This window comes from Macaca fascicularis, chromosome 3, assembly GCF_037993035.2.
Source record: "Macaca fascicularis isolate 582-1 chromosome 3, T2T-MFA8v1.1".
In the NCBI taxonomy this organism is placed as follows: domain Eukaryota; kingdom Metazoa; phylum Chordata; class Mammalia; order Primates; family Cercopithecidae; genus Macaca; species Macaca fascicularis.
Window position 1 is genome coordinate 7,697,802 of NC_088377.1, and position 16,949 is coordinate 7,714,750.

The window sequence follows — 16,949 nt, forward strand, 5'->3', positions numbered from 1 at the left end:
TGCAGTGGTGCGACCTCTGATCACTGCAACTTTCACCTCCCAGATTCAAGTGATTCTTGTGCCTCAGCCTCCCAAGTAGCTGGGATTACAGGCATGTGGCACCATGTCTGGCTAATTTTTGTATTTTTAGTAGAGGTGGGGTTTCACCATGGTAGCAAGCTGGTCTTGAACTCCTGACCTCAGGTGATCCGCCCACCTCGGCTTTCCAAAGTGCTGGAATTACAAGTCTGAGCCGCTGCTCTCAGCCTGGCTTTACTTCATGTATTATAAAAATTTCAAGATGTTATTAATGTTGTTTTAAAGTCAATATTCATTTGCTTACCTACCTATACATCTTTTCTGGTATTTTAAATTTCTTCCTCCAGTTCCGTGGGACCTATTTGTGGTAATTTTTATTCTGTCTGCAGAACTTACTTTGTTATTTCTTTTAATGAAGGTTTGGCTGGGCTTGGTGGCTCACGCCTGTAATCCCAGCACTTTGGGAGGCCGAGGCAGGTGGATCATCTGAGTCAGGAGTTCAAGACCAGCCTGACCAACATGGTGAAACCACTTCTCTACAAAAATACAAAAATTAGCTGGGTGTGGTGGCGTGTGCTTGTAATCCCAGCTACTTGGGAGGCTGAGGCAGGAGAATTGCTTCAACCTGGGAGGTGGAAGTTGCAGTGATCCAGGATTGGGGCCACTGCACTCCAGCCTGGGCGACGGAGCAAGAGTGTCTCCAAAAAAAAAAAAAACACACACACACAAAGGTTTATTGACAGTGACTTCAGTAGCTATGGAATTTTGGTTCGTAGTCTTTTTTTTTTTTTTTTTTTTTAGCACATTAAAGATGTCCTACTACCTTATGCCTTCCTTAATGTTGAAAATTTAGCAGTCTTGTTATTGCTCCTTTGAAAATAATGTTTTTTTGGTCTGGTTGCTTTTAAGATTTTTATTTGTCTTTGATTTTCAGCAGTTTTACTATGTTGTCCTGTAGTCATGATCTATTGCCGTATAACAAATTACCCCAACATTTAGCTGCTTAAAACTACACTGATTTGTTATTATCTGCCAGTTCCTGTAAGTCAGTGGTCCAGACACAGCTCAGATGGGTTCTCTGTCTCCTTTTCTCTGAAGGTGCAGTCAATGTTGGCAGAGCTGGGGTTTTAGCTGAAGGCTTGACGGGGGAGGAATAGGCTTCCAAGCTCATGTAGTTTTGGCAGGATTCAGTTCCTGGAGGGTTGTTTGACTGAGGGCCTCAGTTTCTACCTGACTATTGGCCACCCTCAGTTTCTCACCCTTTTGGTCTTTTCAGTGTGGTAGCTTGAGTTATCAAAAGATGAAAGCTGACAAGGCAGTAGAGTCTTAGCAAGAGGGAAGTCACAATTGTAACATAATCATAGAAGTAGTATCCTCTTGATGTTACTGTATTCGGAAGTAACTGAGGGGAGGTATTTCACAAGTCTGTGACTATCAAGAGTTTTGGGCACTATTAGAGGGCATGTCAGAAGCTGCCTTTCACATGTGCACCTAGGTGGTTTTCTTTGCATTTATTTTGCTTAGGTTCTCTGAGCTTTTTGAATAAGTGGTATGATATCAAATAGTTTAATGTATAATTGAAGTCCCAAGTGGAAAGGACAGAGGGGAGAAGTAGTTTGAAGAAATAACAACTAAGCATTTTTGAACATCTGGGCCATCTTTAGGTCTGCTTCTATTGACCATTTCCCCTCTTGACCATGGATCACACACATATCTAGCTTTGTTGTGTATCTCATCATTTTTTGAGGTATGCTGTAACTTTTTGTGTAAAAAGAGTAGAGGCTGCAGTAATGTATTTACCCCTGGTAAAGAGGTGCGCTTTTCTCAAGCAGTTAGTGTGTGAGACAGGGTCAGTCTAATTTGTAATTGATCATCTCTGAGCTTTGTTAAATTCAGTTAATCACCGGCTTTGCATGCTTTGAGGGTGGCATCAAGACTTTCCCTTCCAGCAGAGTTTGACATTTGGCCCTCGTGAAATTCCTGAGGTGTCTTATTTTTTATATCGGAGTTGCCACCTTTCCAAACTTTGTGAGATCTTGTTCTACTTTGTACCTGACTGCCAACTTTTTAGGTTGCTACAGAGTTCGCTCCGCTTTGTGGTCCTGCTCTAGGCTTTCCGTGTCAGAAGACATCATTCTCCACCCTGTTGTTCTATCTCTAGCCTTAGGAGGGCCTCCGCAGTGCATTTGGAATGTAAGGTTTCTTCCAGGGCTGCCCTGGCTTTAGTGTTTGGGCCCTATGCAGTTGGTGAAGGCCTATGGGAAAAAATTGTGGTAGGTGTGCAGACTCACTGTAGCTGAAGCTCCTTAGGATTCTGATCAGTCATGCTGGCTAAAAGTGGTCATTAAGTTTGTTAGAGGTTTGAGTGGTTTTTTCTTATTCTTGTCTGAGGTCAGTTCTTCCTGCCTCTCTGCTACGGATGAAAGCAGCTATGAGTCCCTTTTCTTTAACTTTATTTATTTTTGAGATGGAGTTTCACTCTTGTTGCCCAGGCTGTGAGTGCTATGGCATGGTCTTGGCTCACTGCAACCTCCGCCTCCCAGGTTCAAGTGATTTCATACCTCAGCCTGCTAAGTAGCTGGGATTACAGGCGCCCACCACCACACCCAGCTACTTTTTGTGTTTTTTCTTTTTAGTAGAGATGGAGTTTCACCATTTCTGCCAGGCTGGTCTTGAACTCTTGACCTCCAGTGATCCATCTGCCTCGGCCTCCCAAAGTGTTGGGATTACAAGCGTGAGCCACCACGCCCGGCCTGAGTCCCTTTTCTGTTCCCAGAAAAGCTTGTACTTTCTGGGATTAGTTAATATAGACTTTCCTTTGTTTTTTCAGCTGTGATGGGTTTATACATTTTTTAAAGTTTATCCAGCTTGTTCTCATTGTAGAGATGAGAGCGATATCTTTTATCTTTTACATTGGAGTAAATAAATGATTATTTTTCATTTAAAATTATGAGAGACATGTAATTGTCTATAGCCATCCATAGGTATATCTACTTTTGGTTCCTGGCACGTAGTTGGCTGTCAATACTTAGTGAAAGAATTAATGTTTTTTACTGCCTAGTGTATTGTTGAGAACCACTTATCCATGATTTAGATACTAATTGATGTCTTGTATGATCTTTGATATCTTAACATCTTTTTCAAAGATGTGTGCTTCGCTTACAGGCCAGTTAGCATAATTTTTTTTTTTTTTTTTGAGATGGAGTTTCGTTGTTGTTGCCCAGGCTAGAGTGCAATGGCATGATCCTGGCTCACTGCACCGTCCACCTCCTGGGTTCAAGTGATTCTCCTGCCTCAGCCTCCCAAGTAGCTGGGAATACAGGCATGCACCACCATGCCTGGCTAATTTTGTATTTTTAGTAGAGATAGGGTTTCACCATGTTGGTCAGGCGGGTCTCGAACTCCTGACCTCAAGTGATCCACCTGCCTTGGCCTTCCAAAGTGCTTAGATTATAGGTATGAGTCACCGTGCCCGGCCCCGTTAGCTCAATTTTGAATAAAGTCTTGATTTCAAGTCTTGAAATTAGGTTTTGTTAGCTCTGCAACCTTTGTTCTTTTTCAAAGGTGCTTTGCCAGGTCATTTGCATGTAAATTTTAGAACAAAATTGTCAATTTCTACAAAAAAAATCTGAAGTTTTGAGTGTTACAGTTTTGAATCTGTAGATCAAATCTGTAGATCAGCTTACTGCTTATTTAAGTCGTCTTTAATTTCTCTCAGCATGTTTTACAGTTTTCAGTTTATACTTTTCACATTTTGCCAGACTTATCCCTAAGTATTTAATAGTTTTTGATATTATTAAACTGTTGTCATTAAAACTTGCTCTCCAACTAGGTCTTGTCCAATAAGCATGTGGCTCCTGATCATCTGTTGCAAATCTGCCAGCGCATCGGTCCTATGTTGGATAAAGAAATTCCACCCAGTATTTCAAGAGTCACTTCTTTACTTGGTGCAGGAAGGCAGTCTTTGCTACGTACAGCAAAAGGTACCTTAATTTGAAGAAGTGTTCTGCTTTGTATTCATAGCCTAATAATGATTATAATTGTGAAGTCATGTAAGCATTGTGGAAGAAAGGTGATAATGTAACTATAAATCATGCTGTGGACTATAAAATTCTCTGCGTTTAGCATAGAACATTGAATTTTATTACATAAGTGTTTAATGGGTCCTTCTGCATTAAAAAGTTGATAAAGATATAGATGTTAAGCTAAAAAGCTTGAATTTATTCTGAGATGTTGTTTGAGGTTTTATCAATGTGAGTTCTTAATTTTCCATTTTGTAGCTCACTCATAACTTCATTGAATGTAACTGTATGTGTCTAATAAACTCTTTAAATGCTAGAAGTATTTCATTTGATATTTAGTTTCTGAAAGCCCTTTGTTATAAAGGGAAGTGATTTTCTAAATTTGGTAGCAGCTTGAAAACAAGCACCAAAAATGTAAAATTGCATGGTTCTTTTTTTACTAATTTAATTTTTTTGCAAAGTTATGTGCTAGCAAAATGTTTGAAATTGCTATTCTTTTTCTGTTAGCTTGGTATATATGACTCAGACTAAGTATATGTATGTGATATAATCTATGTGTACATGTGGCTAAACTGCTAATGGGCAAAGATTGTTGGTTCTTCTGATCCTGAGTATACATCAAGTTCATCCCATGATTATTTTTTATTACGAGCTATTGCTGATGTGATGCTATCTCTTAGATGCACCACCAGTATAAAGCTTAACTGAGAAAGAACACCCCTCCCTCTTAGTTCCGTGCCAGACTGGTTTGTTAGGTTTAGTTGTTTCTTAGTGGTCTAGCCATGTCACCCTGTGGCACTAATCAGGAAACTGTTTATATTCTTCCTCTTCTGTGTCCCTATTCACTTTGTAATTAGCTGGTTATATGGTAGTTAATTGGTAGCCTGTTTTCCTTTGTTTTCTTTACTTGTGTCAAGCTCCATGTCGTTGTTTTGTGATGAGCAGTGATTTAGAACTGGCCAGACCTTAGAAGAGTCTTCAGCAAGCTGCCCTAGGGTAGGGGCATATTCTCTATTTGTTTTGTACTGGTACCCCAAGAGGATGCCTTGTAACTGCTCTTTGGTCATGATAGTGGAAATGAATCCGTTCATGTAAAATGCAATATGCCTGTTAGTTTGGGGCACCCGAGGCTCAGTAGAGGTTTAGTATGATGCCTTCCCTTTCTTCTCTGAGTTACGAAGAAACTAATTTCTGGCACAGTGTGACTGCTTAAAACCCTATGTTCTGCTATCTCCTATAGAGGAGAGCAGACATTTTTTTCTTAGTGCATTTGCTGGTAGGTCAAGGAGGGATGGACTTTGAATTAGTGTTCAGAGTCACAGATCCTGCATATGTGCTCTTCAGTAGAGGATTTTCTGTGATCCTAAAATGAAGGGAAAGCTATGTAATTTATCAGTACTTCTTAAAGAGAGAGACTAAAGTCATGGCAGTATTGGCCAAATTAATTTTAAAACTGAACAAGTCATGAATTTTCATATAAATCAAAGAACTTTTTCCTTATAAAAGCTTCCATTTTTGAAAAGTTGGATCAGTTGTAAGACCTTTTATCTTTAGTATTGTATGATATAATTCTACATTGAAAAATAAACACTTGGCATGAAATGGGACTTGGAGTCAAGATCTGGTTTTCCGGTCCATCTTTACCAACCATTGCTGTGGATCTCTTTAAAGGCCCTAGAACCTTTGAGCCTCAGTTACCTCACTTGTAAATTGGCAAAAATACCTACCTCACAGGGTTGTTGTGAGGATTCAATGAGCTAATGTATGTTGAAAGCACTTTGTGAATTGTAAAGTGCTACACAAATGTTAGTTGTTGTTGCTGCTGTATCTGAGATGTCTTAATTTTCTTTTTCTTCAGAAATAGTCTAATAAACTTCCAGGGCTTTTCTGTTAAAGTATATTAGTTGGTAAAATGTTGAATAAACAGTTTATTACAATATACGTAAGTATTCTATAAAATCTTTCTTGGGGTTAACTTTCAAGATTTTATGTGTATCTAAAATTCATTTTAAAGACTGCAGGCACACAGTTTGGAAGGGCTCTGCCTTTGCTGCTCTTCATAGAGGAAGACCTCCTGAAATGCCAGTGAATTATGGTTCCCCACCAAATCTTGGTAAGTAAGGTTGGCCTTTGAGATGCCTGAAATAATTCTTTTTACATTTCTCAACAACCTTTATAAATGCTGTATTAAAATTTAAAAAGAAATACTGGTTGAAATGTTTTGATAGTAATAAGTATCAAATATCAAATTATTGTTAAAATAATTACTAAAAATAAAGTTAATAAAAAATAATCTTACTGTAGTAAGAAGTCTGTATTAGTGAATATAGAAGAATAGAATTGGGAAGAAATTGTGTCCTTAGGGTTTCTTGAACATAGATTTTTGTGACCCTCTAGAAATTGTTATTTGAGTTTTTCTTAGATTTTTCCATATTGGCTCTCCCTTAACCATTTTCATTGTTTTTATTTCCTAGTGGAGATACATCGAGGAAAACAACTCACAGGGTGTTCCACTTTTAGTACAGCATTTCCAGGAACTATGTATCAGCATATAAAAATGCACAGAAGGATTCTCGGACATCTGTCTGCTGTTTACTGTGTAGCATTTGATAGGACAGGACATAGAATCTTTACAGTGAGTTAACGTTTTAAACTTGATTTGGTGTCATCTAGAGTACTTCAGTGTGCTTCAGAATCATCTGGGAAATCTTACAAAATATGTAGTTTCTGTTTCCCATCCTCAGAGATTTTGACTCAGTAGGTATGGTGTGGGTCTCATGAATTCGTATTTTTAATAAGTGCGTCAGCTGAAGATAGTCAGGACTCTGTGCTGTTTTGAGATACAATGATTTAGAGTAGTTGTTCTTAAATGTGGTATTTAAGGATACTTAAAAATAGACATACCTAATACTTTCCCTCTAGCACATTCTAGACTTACTGAATTAGATTACATTGTAATTAAATATATGTATTAACTGTAAACCCCCCAAAATAAAAAGCTCCTCAGACCTCTACAAGTGATTCATGTTCACATTAACCGCTGGTTCAGGAAAGTGGGTTGATTATAAAATAACCCATTAGTGTTCAAGTAAGTATTAAAAACCTATCTGAAAAAATTTGGAATTTATCATTTTAATGTTTTAAGGGTAAATTAGGATAGGTGAGAAGTTTAACTTTGATTTTGCAGGTGTACAATTCAAGAGTAGATAATCAAGTGTTTCTTGAATGAATGGGTGCTGGCTAGTACTGTAAACTTGAGACTGTGTTGTTTGTGAGGAGGCTGTTCCCACCATTTTTGTTTGTTTTTGGGATTGCCACTTAGTCCTGTTTCTCACTATGAAGTATAGATCTGTTCCAACATTCATCACATTATTTAGCTTGGTGTGAATAGACTTTTCTTTTTTTGAGACGGAGTTTCGCTCTGTCGCCCAGGCTGGAGTGCAGTGGCGCAGTCTCGATTCACTGCAAGCTCTGCCTCCTGGGTTCTTGCCATTCTCCTGCCTCAGCCTCCCAAGTAGCTGGGACTACAGGCGCCAGCCACCACGCCCGGCTAATTTTTTGTATTTTTTAGTAGAGGTGAAGTTTCACTGCATTACCCAGGATGGTCTTGTTCTCCTGACCTTGTGATCCGCCTGCATCGGCCTCCCAAAGTGTTGAGATTACAGGCGTGAGCCACTGCACCCGGCCTAGACTAACATTTAACCATTGTTAGTTGATATAAGAGAGCCATGAACTTTGAGTTGGACTTCTTACTTTGCAGAGAACTTGGGGGAAAACAGTATTGATAATGGAGTCTGACCCATAGAAGTGATAACTTGGCGGTATTTTTGTGTACACTTTCTTTGCCTTAAAGAAAAATACTGTTATTCCATAAGTGTTCTGACCGTAAGTCATAATTTATTACATAAATAACAAAGTATTTTATAGTTGGAAAGAGAGAAGTTAAAGATAGTTAATTTGGATGGCATATAAAAGGTATTCTTTTAATATCATTTAAAAGATTTGCTGTACTAACATTAATTTTTGGATATCTTTTTTCTTAGGGTTCAGATGATTGTTTGGTAAAGATTTGGTCAACACATAATGGCCGCTTGTTATCTACATTAAGAGGTCATTCTGCAGAAATTTCAGATATGGCAGTGAACTATGAGAATACAATGATTGCCGCGGGGAGCTGTGATAAAATTATTAGAGTGTGGTGCTTGCGAACTTGTGCCCCGGTTGCTGTGCTCCAAGGACATACAGGATCAATTACATCTTTACAGGTAAACTTTTAGCTTAGTGGGCACATTCCTATATATATTTTCACCTTTGTCTTTAAAACAGTTTCTTTGGAATTGAGAAGTAGTAAGATGTGTATTAGTAACTATATATTTTAAGTAAGAGAAATGATAATTCATACTTCCACAAATCATGGAAGGCTGATGAAATGAAGATCTAATGCATATTTACATGAAGGCTTATTGATATTTTGGGGTTTATGGTTGAACTGGATGACTGTCAGTTGCAAACTGGTGATAGATTGTTTTTCAACTTTAAAACTTGTGGATTTTGCTAAGGTGGTTTTGTTTTTTGTTTTTTGTTTTTTGTTTTTGAGACTGACTCTTGCTCTGTTGCCCAGGCTGGAGTGCAGTGGCGCGATCTCAGCTCGCTGCAACCTCTGCCTCCCGGGTTCAAGCGATTCTTGTGCCTCAGCCTCCCAAATAGCTGGGATTACAGGTGTCTACCACCATACCTGGCTAATTTTTGTATTTTTAGTAGAGATGGGGTTTCACCATGTTGGGCAGGCTGGTCTCAAACTCCTGACCTCAAGTGACCTGCCTGGCTTGGCCTCTCTAAACGCTGTGATGACAGGCGGGAGCCACCGCGCCCGGCCGCTTTGTTGATTTAATGTGCCTAAATATTTAAAGTTTTTTTCCACGATAAGCAGAGGATAATTTTGAACCTATACAGAGTAGACAGAATAGTATAAACTCCTATGTATCTGTCAACCCATGGCCAGTTCTTTCCTAACTGCTTCATCTTGTACGTAAAGCAAATCCTAGATTTTATATCGTTTCTTCTGCAAATGTTTCATTCTGTATTTCTAAAAGATAAGGATTCCTCTTCCCCCCTTTTTTCATAGCAACTGTTATGGGAGGAAAAGATTCTTTTTTAAAACAACTACAACACTATTATCACACTATTTATTGATGTTCAAGTTTCCAGTTGTCTCGTAAGTGGTATTTTGTTTAGGTTGTTTGAATCAGGAGCAAAACAAAGCCTGCATGTTACAATTGGTTGCTATAGACTAAAGAAACTTAAAATATGAATTTTACCTACCTATGCAGTTAAAAAAAATTATCTTGCAGTTTCTCTGTTGAAGGACCTGGGTTATCTATAGTTTCCCCACAGTTTGGATGTTGCCAATTGTATCCTATTGGAGTAGTTTAATATGTTCCTCTGTATTTCTATTAAGTTGGTTATTGGATCTAGAGCAGTGGTTCTCTTTAATGTGCATGAGAATCACCTGGAGGGCTTGATTAAAACATTGTTAGGCACTACCCCCAAAGTTTCTGATTCAAAATGTCTGGGGTGGGGGTATGGGAATTTCATCACTGATAGAAAATTGATCACATTGAGGTGTAAGTTCTTCCATCAGAAGGCACAAAATGTCTAGTGTTTTTCTGTATTCCTCACTGATGATCGTTGCCTTACATCCATTAGTTGTTAGGGACAGAAAATGTTGCTCTTACTAGTGCAGGGTTCTTGGCTCTCAGTGTAACAGAAATTAATAGGAGGCTGGGCAGACTTCCCAGACAAGATTTATTAAGACTTATGCCGAGACTTATTAAGACTTGTGCCTAGCAGTGGCACATGCCTGTAATCCCAGCACTTTAGGGAGGCTGAGGTGGGAGGATCACTTGAGCTCACAGGTTTGAGACCTGGCCTGGGCAACATAGCGAGACACTACCCCCAACCCCAGAAATAGTTTGGCAAGGTGGCACACGCCTGTAGTCTCAGTACCCTGAGGTTGAGGGAGGATTGCTTGAGCCAGGAGGTTGACGCTGCAGTGAGCCATGATCGCACCAGTACATTTCAATCTGGGTGACAAAGTGAGACTGTCTCAAAAAAAAAAGAAACTTATGCCTGAAACATTGGAAATAAGTGAGACAGTGAAGGAAGAAGGGTCCTCTGGCTGGCTCCCCAGGGGAATGCCTTGCCGTGTCTTAAGGAGGGTGATGTGCAAAACTCATGAAGTAGGTGAACGTTATTACATGTGTGGGGTGGAGCGCAGGGTGTGCAGATGTACTAAAGAATCATGCTAACACATATGTCGCATGATGAGAGGGGGAGATAAGCCCCTCTAGGTGAAGGTTTTAGTATTACAATGAGGCTCAGGGTTAGCATTGGTCCTTCTCCTGGCCTTGTGCACATATGGGCAATAGAGTTAACTCTCCCGAGTAGGATTCGTGGCGGAATGCTGCTTGTTTTAGTTTTTTTAGACAGCTTACAAGGTCTGGTCAGTGAGTATGGGCCAGTGGGGATGGTGCTAAAATGTCTGGTGGTCAGTGGTCACGTATGGAGAAACATGTTAGTGGGGGTGGGCCAAGTCCTGTCCCTACTACACTGTTTCAGTGCTTTTCTATCATTTTTTGAAACTTATGTTTGGTTAGGCTGAAGTAAATTGTTAGATGATTTGTAAGACTTTTATTTTGTTTTGATTTATAAGACTTTTAAAGGCACATTGGTGTCTCTCATTAGAATTTGGTTAAAACTGGCCGGGCGCGGTGGCTCAAGCCTGTAATCCCAGCACTTTGGGAGGCCGAGACAGGCGGATCACGAGGTCAGGAGATCGAGACCATCCTGGCTAACACGGTGAAACCCCGTCTCTACTAAAAAATACAAAAAAAAACTAGCCGGGCGAGGTGGCGGCGCCTATAGTCCCAGCTACTCGGGAGGCTGAGGCAGGAGAATGGCGGGAACCCGGGAGGCGGAGCTTGCAGTGAGCCGAGATCCGGCCACTGCACTCCAGCCTGGGCGACAGAGCGAGACTCCGTCTCAAAAAAAAAAAAAAAAAAAAGAATTTGGTTAAAACTGGTGGTGGTTCAATTTTTTTATGCACATTCACCTAGGCTATATATTAGTGGTCACTTAAATGGATTTGGTGTGAACTTTTGTGATAAAAAGCGACTTTTGTTCTCTTCTAGTTAATATTCTCAAAGAAAAGAGAGTGAGTAGCTATTATGGGATGAAGATAGTTATAATTGAGATAGTGGTTTTTGTTTTTCGTGTTTTTTTTGGCCCAGGCGGAGTGCCGTGGTGTGATCATGGCTCATTGTAACCTCAGCCTGGGGTCAAGGTCTGCCCATCTCAACCTCTCAAGTAGCTAGGACCACAGGTGTGTGCTACCAACCCCAGCTGTTTACAGTTTTTATAGGGATGGAATCTAGCCATGGTGTCCAGGCTGTTCTTGAATTCCTAGGATCAAGCAGTCCTTTTTCCTCCACCTCCCAAAATGCTGGAATTACAAGCCTGAGCCACTGCGCCTTGCTGAGATAGTGTTTTATTTTGGAAGTTTAAGCAAGACTTTTGGTTTGTCTACATGTAGTTAAGAAGTATATTGTTTTCTGGAAGATTTTATAGTTTGAAAATCAAATTCTTGCTAGGTTTCACAGTTAACATTTTATAGTTTGATATGAATGTATTGACAATATAGCAGCAAATAAGAACATTTATACTTTGAGAGGGTGCCTGTCTTAAAATCATCTTGGAATTCTTTGAAAGTGGAGTTCTAATCTTCCCTGAAATGATTCTTCTTGTAGTGGGGGCTCACGTGCGTTTATTGCTTACTGAGTATATCTGAACAATCTACTTGGTTAGTAGTACTTTTTTTTTTGAGACGGAGTCTCACTCTGTTGCCCAGGCTGGAGTGCAGTGGCACTATCTCAGCTCACTGCAACCTCTGCCTCATGGGTTCAAGCGTTTCTTTTGCCTCAGCCTCCTGAGTAGCTGGGACTACAGGCACGTGCCACCATGCCTGGCTAATTTTTTGTGTTTTTAGTGAAGACGAGGTTTTACCGTGTTAGCCAGGATGGTCTCAATCTCCTGACCTTGTGATCCACCCGCCTTGACCTCCCAAAGTGCTGGGATTACAGGCGTGAGCTACAACGCCCAACCTCAGTGGGTGATTTTAATAGCATCTGAACACAACTGATGAAACTGAAGAGAGAATTAGTGAAGTGGAGTTGAGGTCAGAAGAAAATAAATAGAACCAAATACAATGAGTAATCATTGCAGCCTTAGGGAAAATTAGAGGAGTAGTAAGAAGACTGATTGCTAGCTTCTTAATATAATGGAAGTTGATAGACAAGTAATATTTTTAAATTGCTAATAGAAAATGCCAGTCAATAATTCTGAGCCTATTAAAATATATCATTGAGGAATGAAAGTGTATTAAGTGCATGTTTAGACACTGAGAATTTGTTAGCAATTGAACAACATTAAAGGGAATTCTATTTTTTTTTTTTTTTTTTTGAGACGGAGTCTCGCGCTGTCACCCAGGCTGGAGTGCAGTGGCCGGATCTCAGCTCACTGCAAGCTCCGCCTCCCGGGTTCACGCCATTCTCCTGCCTCCGCCTCCCGAGTAGCTGGGACTACAGGCGTCCGCCACCTCGGCCGGCTAGTTTTTTGTATTTTTTAGTAGAGACGGGGTTTCACCGTGTTAACCAGGATGGTCTCGATCTCCTGACCTCGTGATCCGCCTGTCTCGGCCTCCCAAAGTGCTGGGATTACAGGCTTGAGCCACCGCGCCCGGCGGGAATTCTAAATAATATTCTTTTTTTCTTTTTTGAGACGGAGTCTCGCTCTGTCACCCAGGCTGGAGTGCAGTGGCGTGATCTCGGCTCACTGCAAGCTCTGCCTCCCAGGTTCACGCCATTCTCCTGCCTTAGCCTCCCAAGTAGCTGGGACTACAGGCGCCCACCACCACGCCCGGCTAAGTTTTTGTATTTTTTAGTAGAGACAGGGTTTCATTGTGTCAGCCAGGATGGTCTGTATCTCCTGATCTTGTGATCCACCTGCCTTGGCCTCCCAGAGTGCTGGGATTACAGGCATGAGCCACCGCGCCAGCCCTAAATAATATTCTTTAGGCAGGGATGTGATCCCAAGTGGAAACTTGGAGATACAAGAAGGAATGAAGACTTAAGAAAAAAAAAAAAGTGAATGTGTGGGTAAATGGAAATAAACATTGGCTGTATAAGATAAGTAAATTCTGGGCTTCAAAATATGTATGGAATTAAAGAATGAATAGTGTGTATATCAGGAGGAGGTAACTTCAATATTCTAAGATCTTTGCATTGTTTAAGAAGTGGAAAATAAAAAAATACAAATTTATATTAGACTTTAAGATGAAGATGCATTTTGAAATCTCTAGAATAACAGCCAAAAGTATAGCAAGAGATTGTATAACTACTAGACTTAATAGAGGTGGGGAGATATGTACTAATAAAGTAAAACAAGAAAGGAGAAAAAAAACAGTCCTAAGATGATACTGGGTGGGATAGTAAATGTCAATATAAACATAATTATATTACTTGAAATACATTAAATGGGCTAAAGCAAGTCTCAACTGAAATCTAAGTATATTCTCTGACAACAATGTAATTAAACAAGAAATTACTAACAGCCAGAATTAATAACAGATAATCCTCACTTTTTGTAAACTTTATGTATAGTTGACCCTCGAACAATATGGGTTTGAATTACATGGGTCGACATACATAGATTTTCTTCCACCTCTGTCACCCCTGAGATAGCAAGACCAACTCCTCTTATTCCTCCTCCTCCTCCTCAGCCTATTCCACATGAAGACAATGAGGATGAAGACCTTTAAGATGATCACTTCTACTTAATAGTAAATATATTTTCTCTTCCTTATGATTTTCTTGATAACTTTTTTTTTCTAGCTTACTTTATTATTAGAATACCTTACATAAAACATATACAAAAATATGTGTTAATTGACTGTTCATGCAATTGGTAAGGCTTTATTAGTAGTTAAGTTTTTTGGGAGTCAAAAGTTACATGTGGATTTTCAACTGCCTGGGAGGGGGTTGATACCCTAACCCCTGCGTTGTTCAAGGGTCAACTATACTTTTAAATAATCCATACGTCAAAAAAAAAAATCACAATAGACATTTAAGAATATTTCGAACTGATTAATAATGAAAACCTTACAAATGAAAACTTGAGGGAGGTACTCTTTGGGAGTCAGCTTTGAAGGCAGTGCCCAGTGATTCTTGCCTCCTGGCACTCAGGCCACTGTAGTCTCCTTGCTGAATAGGGTTGACCGGTGAACTTAAAAGATAATGAGAAAATGGCATAGTGTGACTTTCAGTGTTTCTGAAGTTACACTACACCATAATAAGATAGCTTTTGTCTTGTTCTCTTTAATCACTGCTCTTGGGGGAAGCCAGTTGTTAGGTAGATTGCACACTCAAACTGCCCTATGGAAAAGTCTTCATGGTAGTAACTGATGTCTTCTGCTGTAGTCATGTGAGTAAGTCATTTTGGAAGCATATCCCCATATTCCCAGTTAAGCCTTTATGTGACTGTGGCTCAGGTCGACATCTTGACTGCATCTTGCAGCCTCGAGACACTGAGCCACACCTACCTAGCTAAGTTGCTGTTGAATTCTCGGCCCATAGAGACTATGGGATAATGAATATTTATTGTTGTCCAGTGTAGCTAAAAATTTTGGGGTAAGTTGTTTCATAACAGTATATCATTCTCCGCTGAAGTTGTGCTGAAGGGGAAATTTACACCCGATTGATGTATTAAAAAGAAGCTGAAATTCAGTGATCAACTGTATTTCTCAAGAAGTTAGAACAATAAACAAGAAGAAAGAAATTTTGAAGATAAGTGCAGAAATTAAGGACAGAAAAAATGTGCATAACAGTAGCAAGGATCAGCAAAGCCAGAAGTTCTTTGAAAGGCTAAAAATACTGGTAAAAGACAGGTTGTTCAGGGAACAAAAAAGAAACTTGACAAATAACCATTATCAGATTTGAAAAAGGGGTATCACTACATATCCTTCAGATAATAAAAAGAGGATATTTTAAACAGCCTTATAAAGGAAAATTGAAGGTAAATACAGAGAAAACACCAAGACATAAAAAGAAAATCTGAATTGACTTGTAGCTATGAAATGCATTGTATCTGTAGTTAAACATTTTCTCTACCTACTTTTTAGGTAAAAAATGTTTGACCCTAGGCCGGGCGTGGTGGCTCAAGCCTGTAATCCCAGCACTTTGGGAGGCCGAGACGGGCGGATCACGAGGTCAGGAGATCGAGACTATCCTGGCTAACACGGTGAAACCCCGTCTCTACTAAAAAATACAAAAAACTAGCCGGGCGCGGTGGCGGGCGCCTGTAGTCCCAGCTACTCGGGAGGCTGAGGCAGGAGAATGGCGTGGACCCGGGAGGCGGAGCTTGCAGTGAGCTGAGATCCGGCCACTGCACTCCAGCCTGGGCGGCAGAGCGAGACTCCGTCTCAAAAAAAAAAAAAAACAAAAAAAACCAAAAATGTTTGACCCTAATCTCCCGAGGAAGCAATCAGACAAATCCAAATTGAGAAATTGTGAAACAAATCTCTTATTCCTCAAATGTTTGGTTTCAAGAAAGACAGAAAGATGGAGAGCTTTTTTACAAGGAACCTCAGGAAAAGGGACAAATGTTAATATATGAGCCTTGATTTGGGTTCTGGATTTAGGAGAGAAAAAAGCTGTAAAGGATGTTTGAGAAATTTGGGAAATTTGAATATGGATTATATAATGTTCTGTCAGTATTAAGTTTTTAAAGTATTGATAACTATGTTATAGTTATGTAGGAGAATGTCATTGTTAGGCGATACACACTAAGGATTTTAGGGCTGAAGTAATGTCTGTAAGGTAGATTTGGATGGTTCATGTCAGTATGATACCTACTTCAAGAAGCAAGTGTTGCAAACTGTTAGCCGTTGGTGAATCTTGATGACCAGTGTATGGGTGCTCATTGTACTATTACGACTTTTATTGAGATTAAACATATTACAAAATTAAATATTTGCAGAAAATGAACACCATGCTATTACTACAACTGTTCATTTTTTTTAGTATTGCTAGGCAAGAAAGAACAAAAATGGGCCGGGCGCAGTGGCTCACGCCTGTAATCCCAGCACTTTGGGAGGCTGAGGTGGGCGGATCACGAGGTCAGGAGTTTGAGACTAGCCTGACCAACACAGTGAAACCCCATCTGTACTAAACATACAAAAAATTAGCTGGGCGTGGTGGCGGACACTTGTAATCCCAGCTACTTGGGAGACTGAGGCAGGAGAAGTGCTTGAAGCTGGGAGGCGGAGGTTGCAGTGAGCCGAGATCGTGCCACTGCACTCCCCACCAGGCGACAGTGCGAGACTTCATCTCAAAAAAACAAAAACAAAAACAAAAATACACAAATACTGGAAATAAAAAATTTTTATTTTCCAATAGTTTGATTGCCTACTTAAAATCCAAGAGAATTGAAAAATGCCTTGACCGGTTGCAGTATATCTTGTGAAATAATAGCTATTGAACTTAGGTAGTGATGATGGCTGCACAGCATTGTGCATGCACTAAATGCCACTGAATTGTTGACTTTAAAATGGTTCATATGGTGTGTTTTACGTTATGTGAATTTTACCCCCCCAGGATGCATGAGTGAGCATACAGGAAAAGATTTTCATTTTAACAGTTAACAGGACAGCTAACTACCTTTGATTAATACATTTTATTTATTTATTTATTTATTTATTTATTTATTTATTTATTTATTTATTTGATAGGAGTCTCGCTCTGTCACCCGGGCTGGAGTGCAGTGGCTGTATCTCAGCTTGCTGCAAGCTACGCCTCC

At 39.8% G+C, this 16,949-nt stretch overlaps 1 protein-coding gene across 7 annotated transcripts in view; it reads left to right on the forward strand.

The window, feature by feature from the left end:
* The window catches only part of BRWD1 (bromodomain and WD repeat domain containing 1), a 132,906-nt gene that overhangs the window by 9,343 nt on the left and 106,614 nt on the right, over positions 1-16,949 (forward strand). For 6 of the 7 annotated variants that reach the window (XR_012431990.1, XR_012431991.1, XR_012431992.1 and 3 more), the window contains 4 exons: positions 3,851-4,001; positions 6,055-6,153; positions 6,515-6,675; positions 8,084-8,305. Coding sequence is in view for 3 of the 7 variants with exons in the window: in XM_074034010.1 (XP_073890111.1) it covers positions 3,851-4,001; positions 6,055-6,153; positions 6,515-6,675; positions 8,084-8,305 (633 nt within the window). In the remaining 4 variants the exon portion in view is untranslated. Of the gene's footprint in view, positions 1-3,850; positions 4,002-6,054; positions 6,154-6,514; positions 6,676-8,083; positions 8,306-13,875; positions 13,936-16,949 lie in introns of those variants that run through there. The other variant, XM_045389311.2, reaches the window with a different exon arrangement.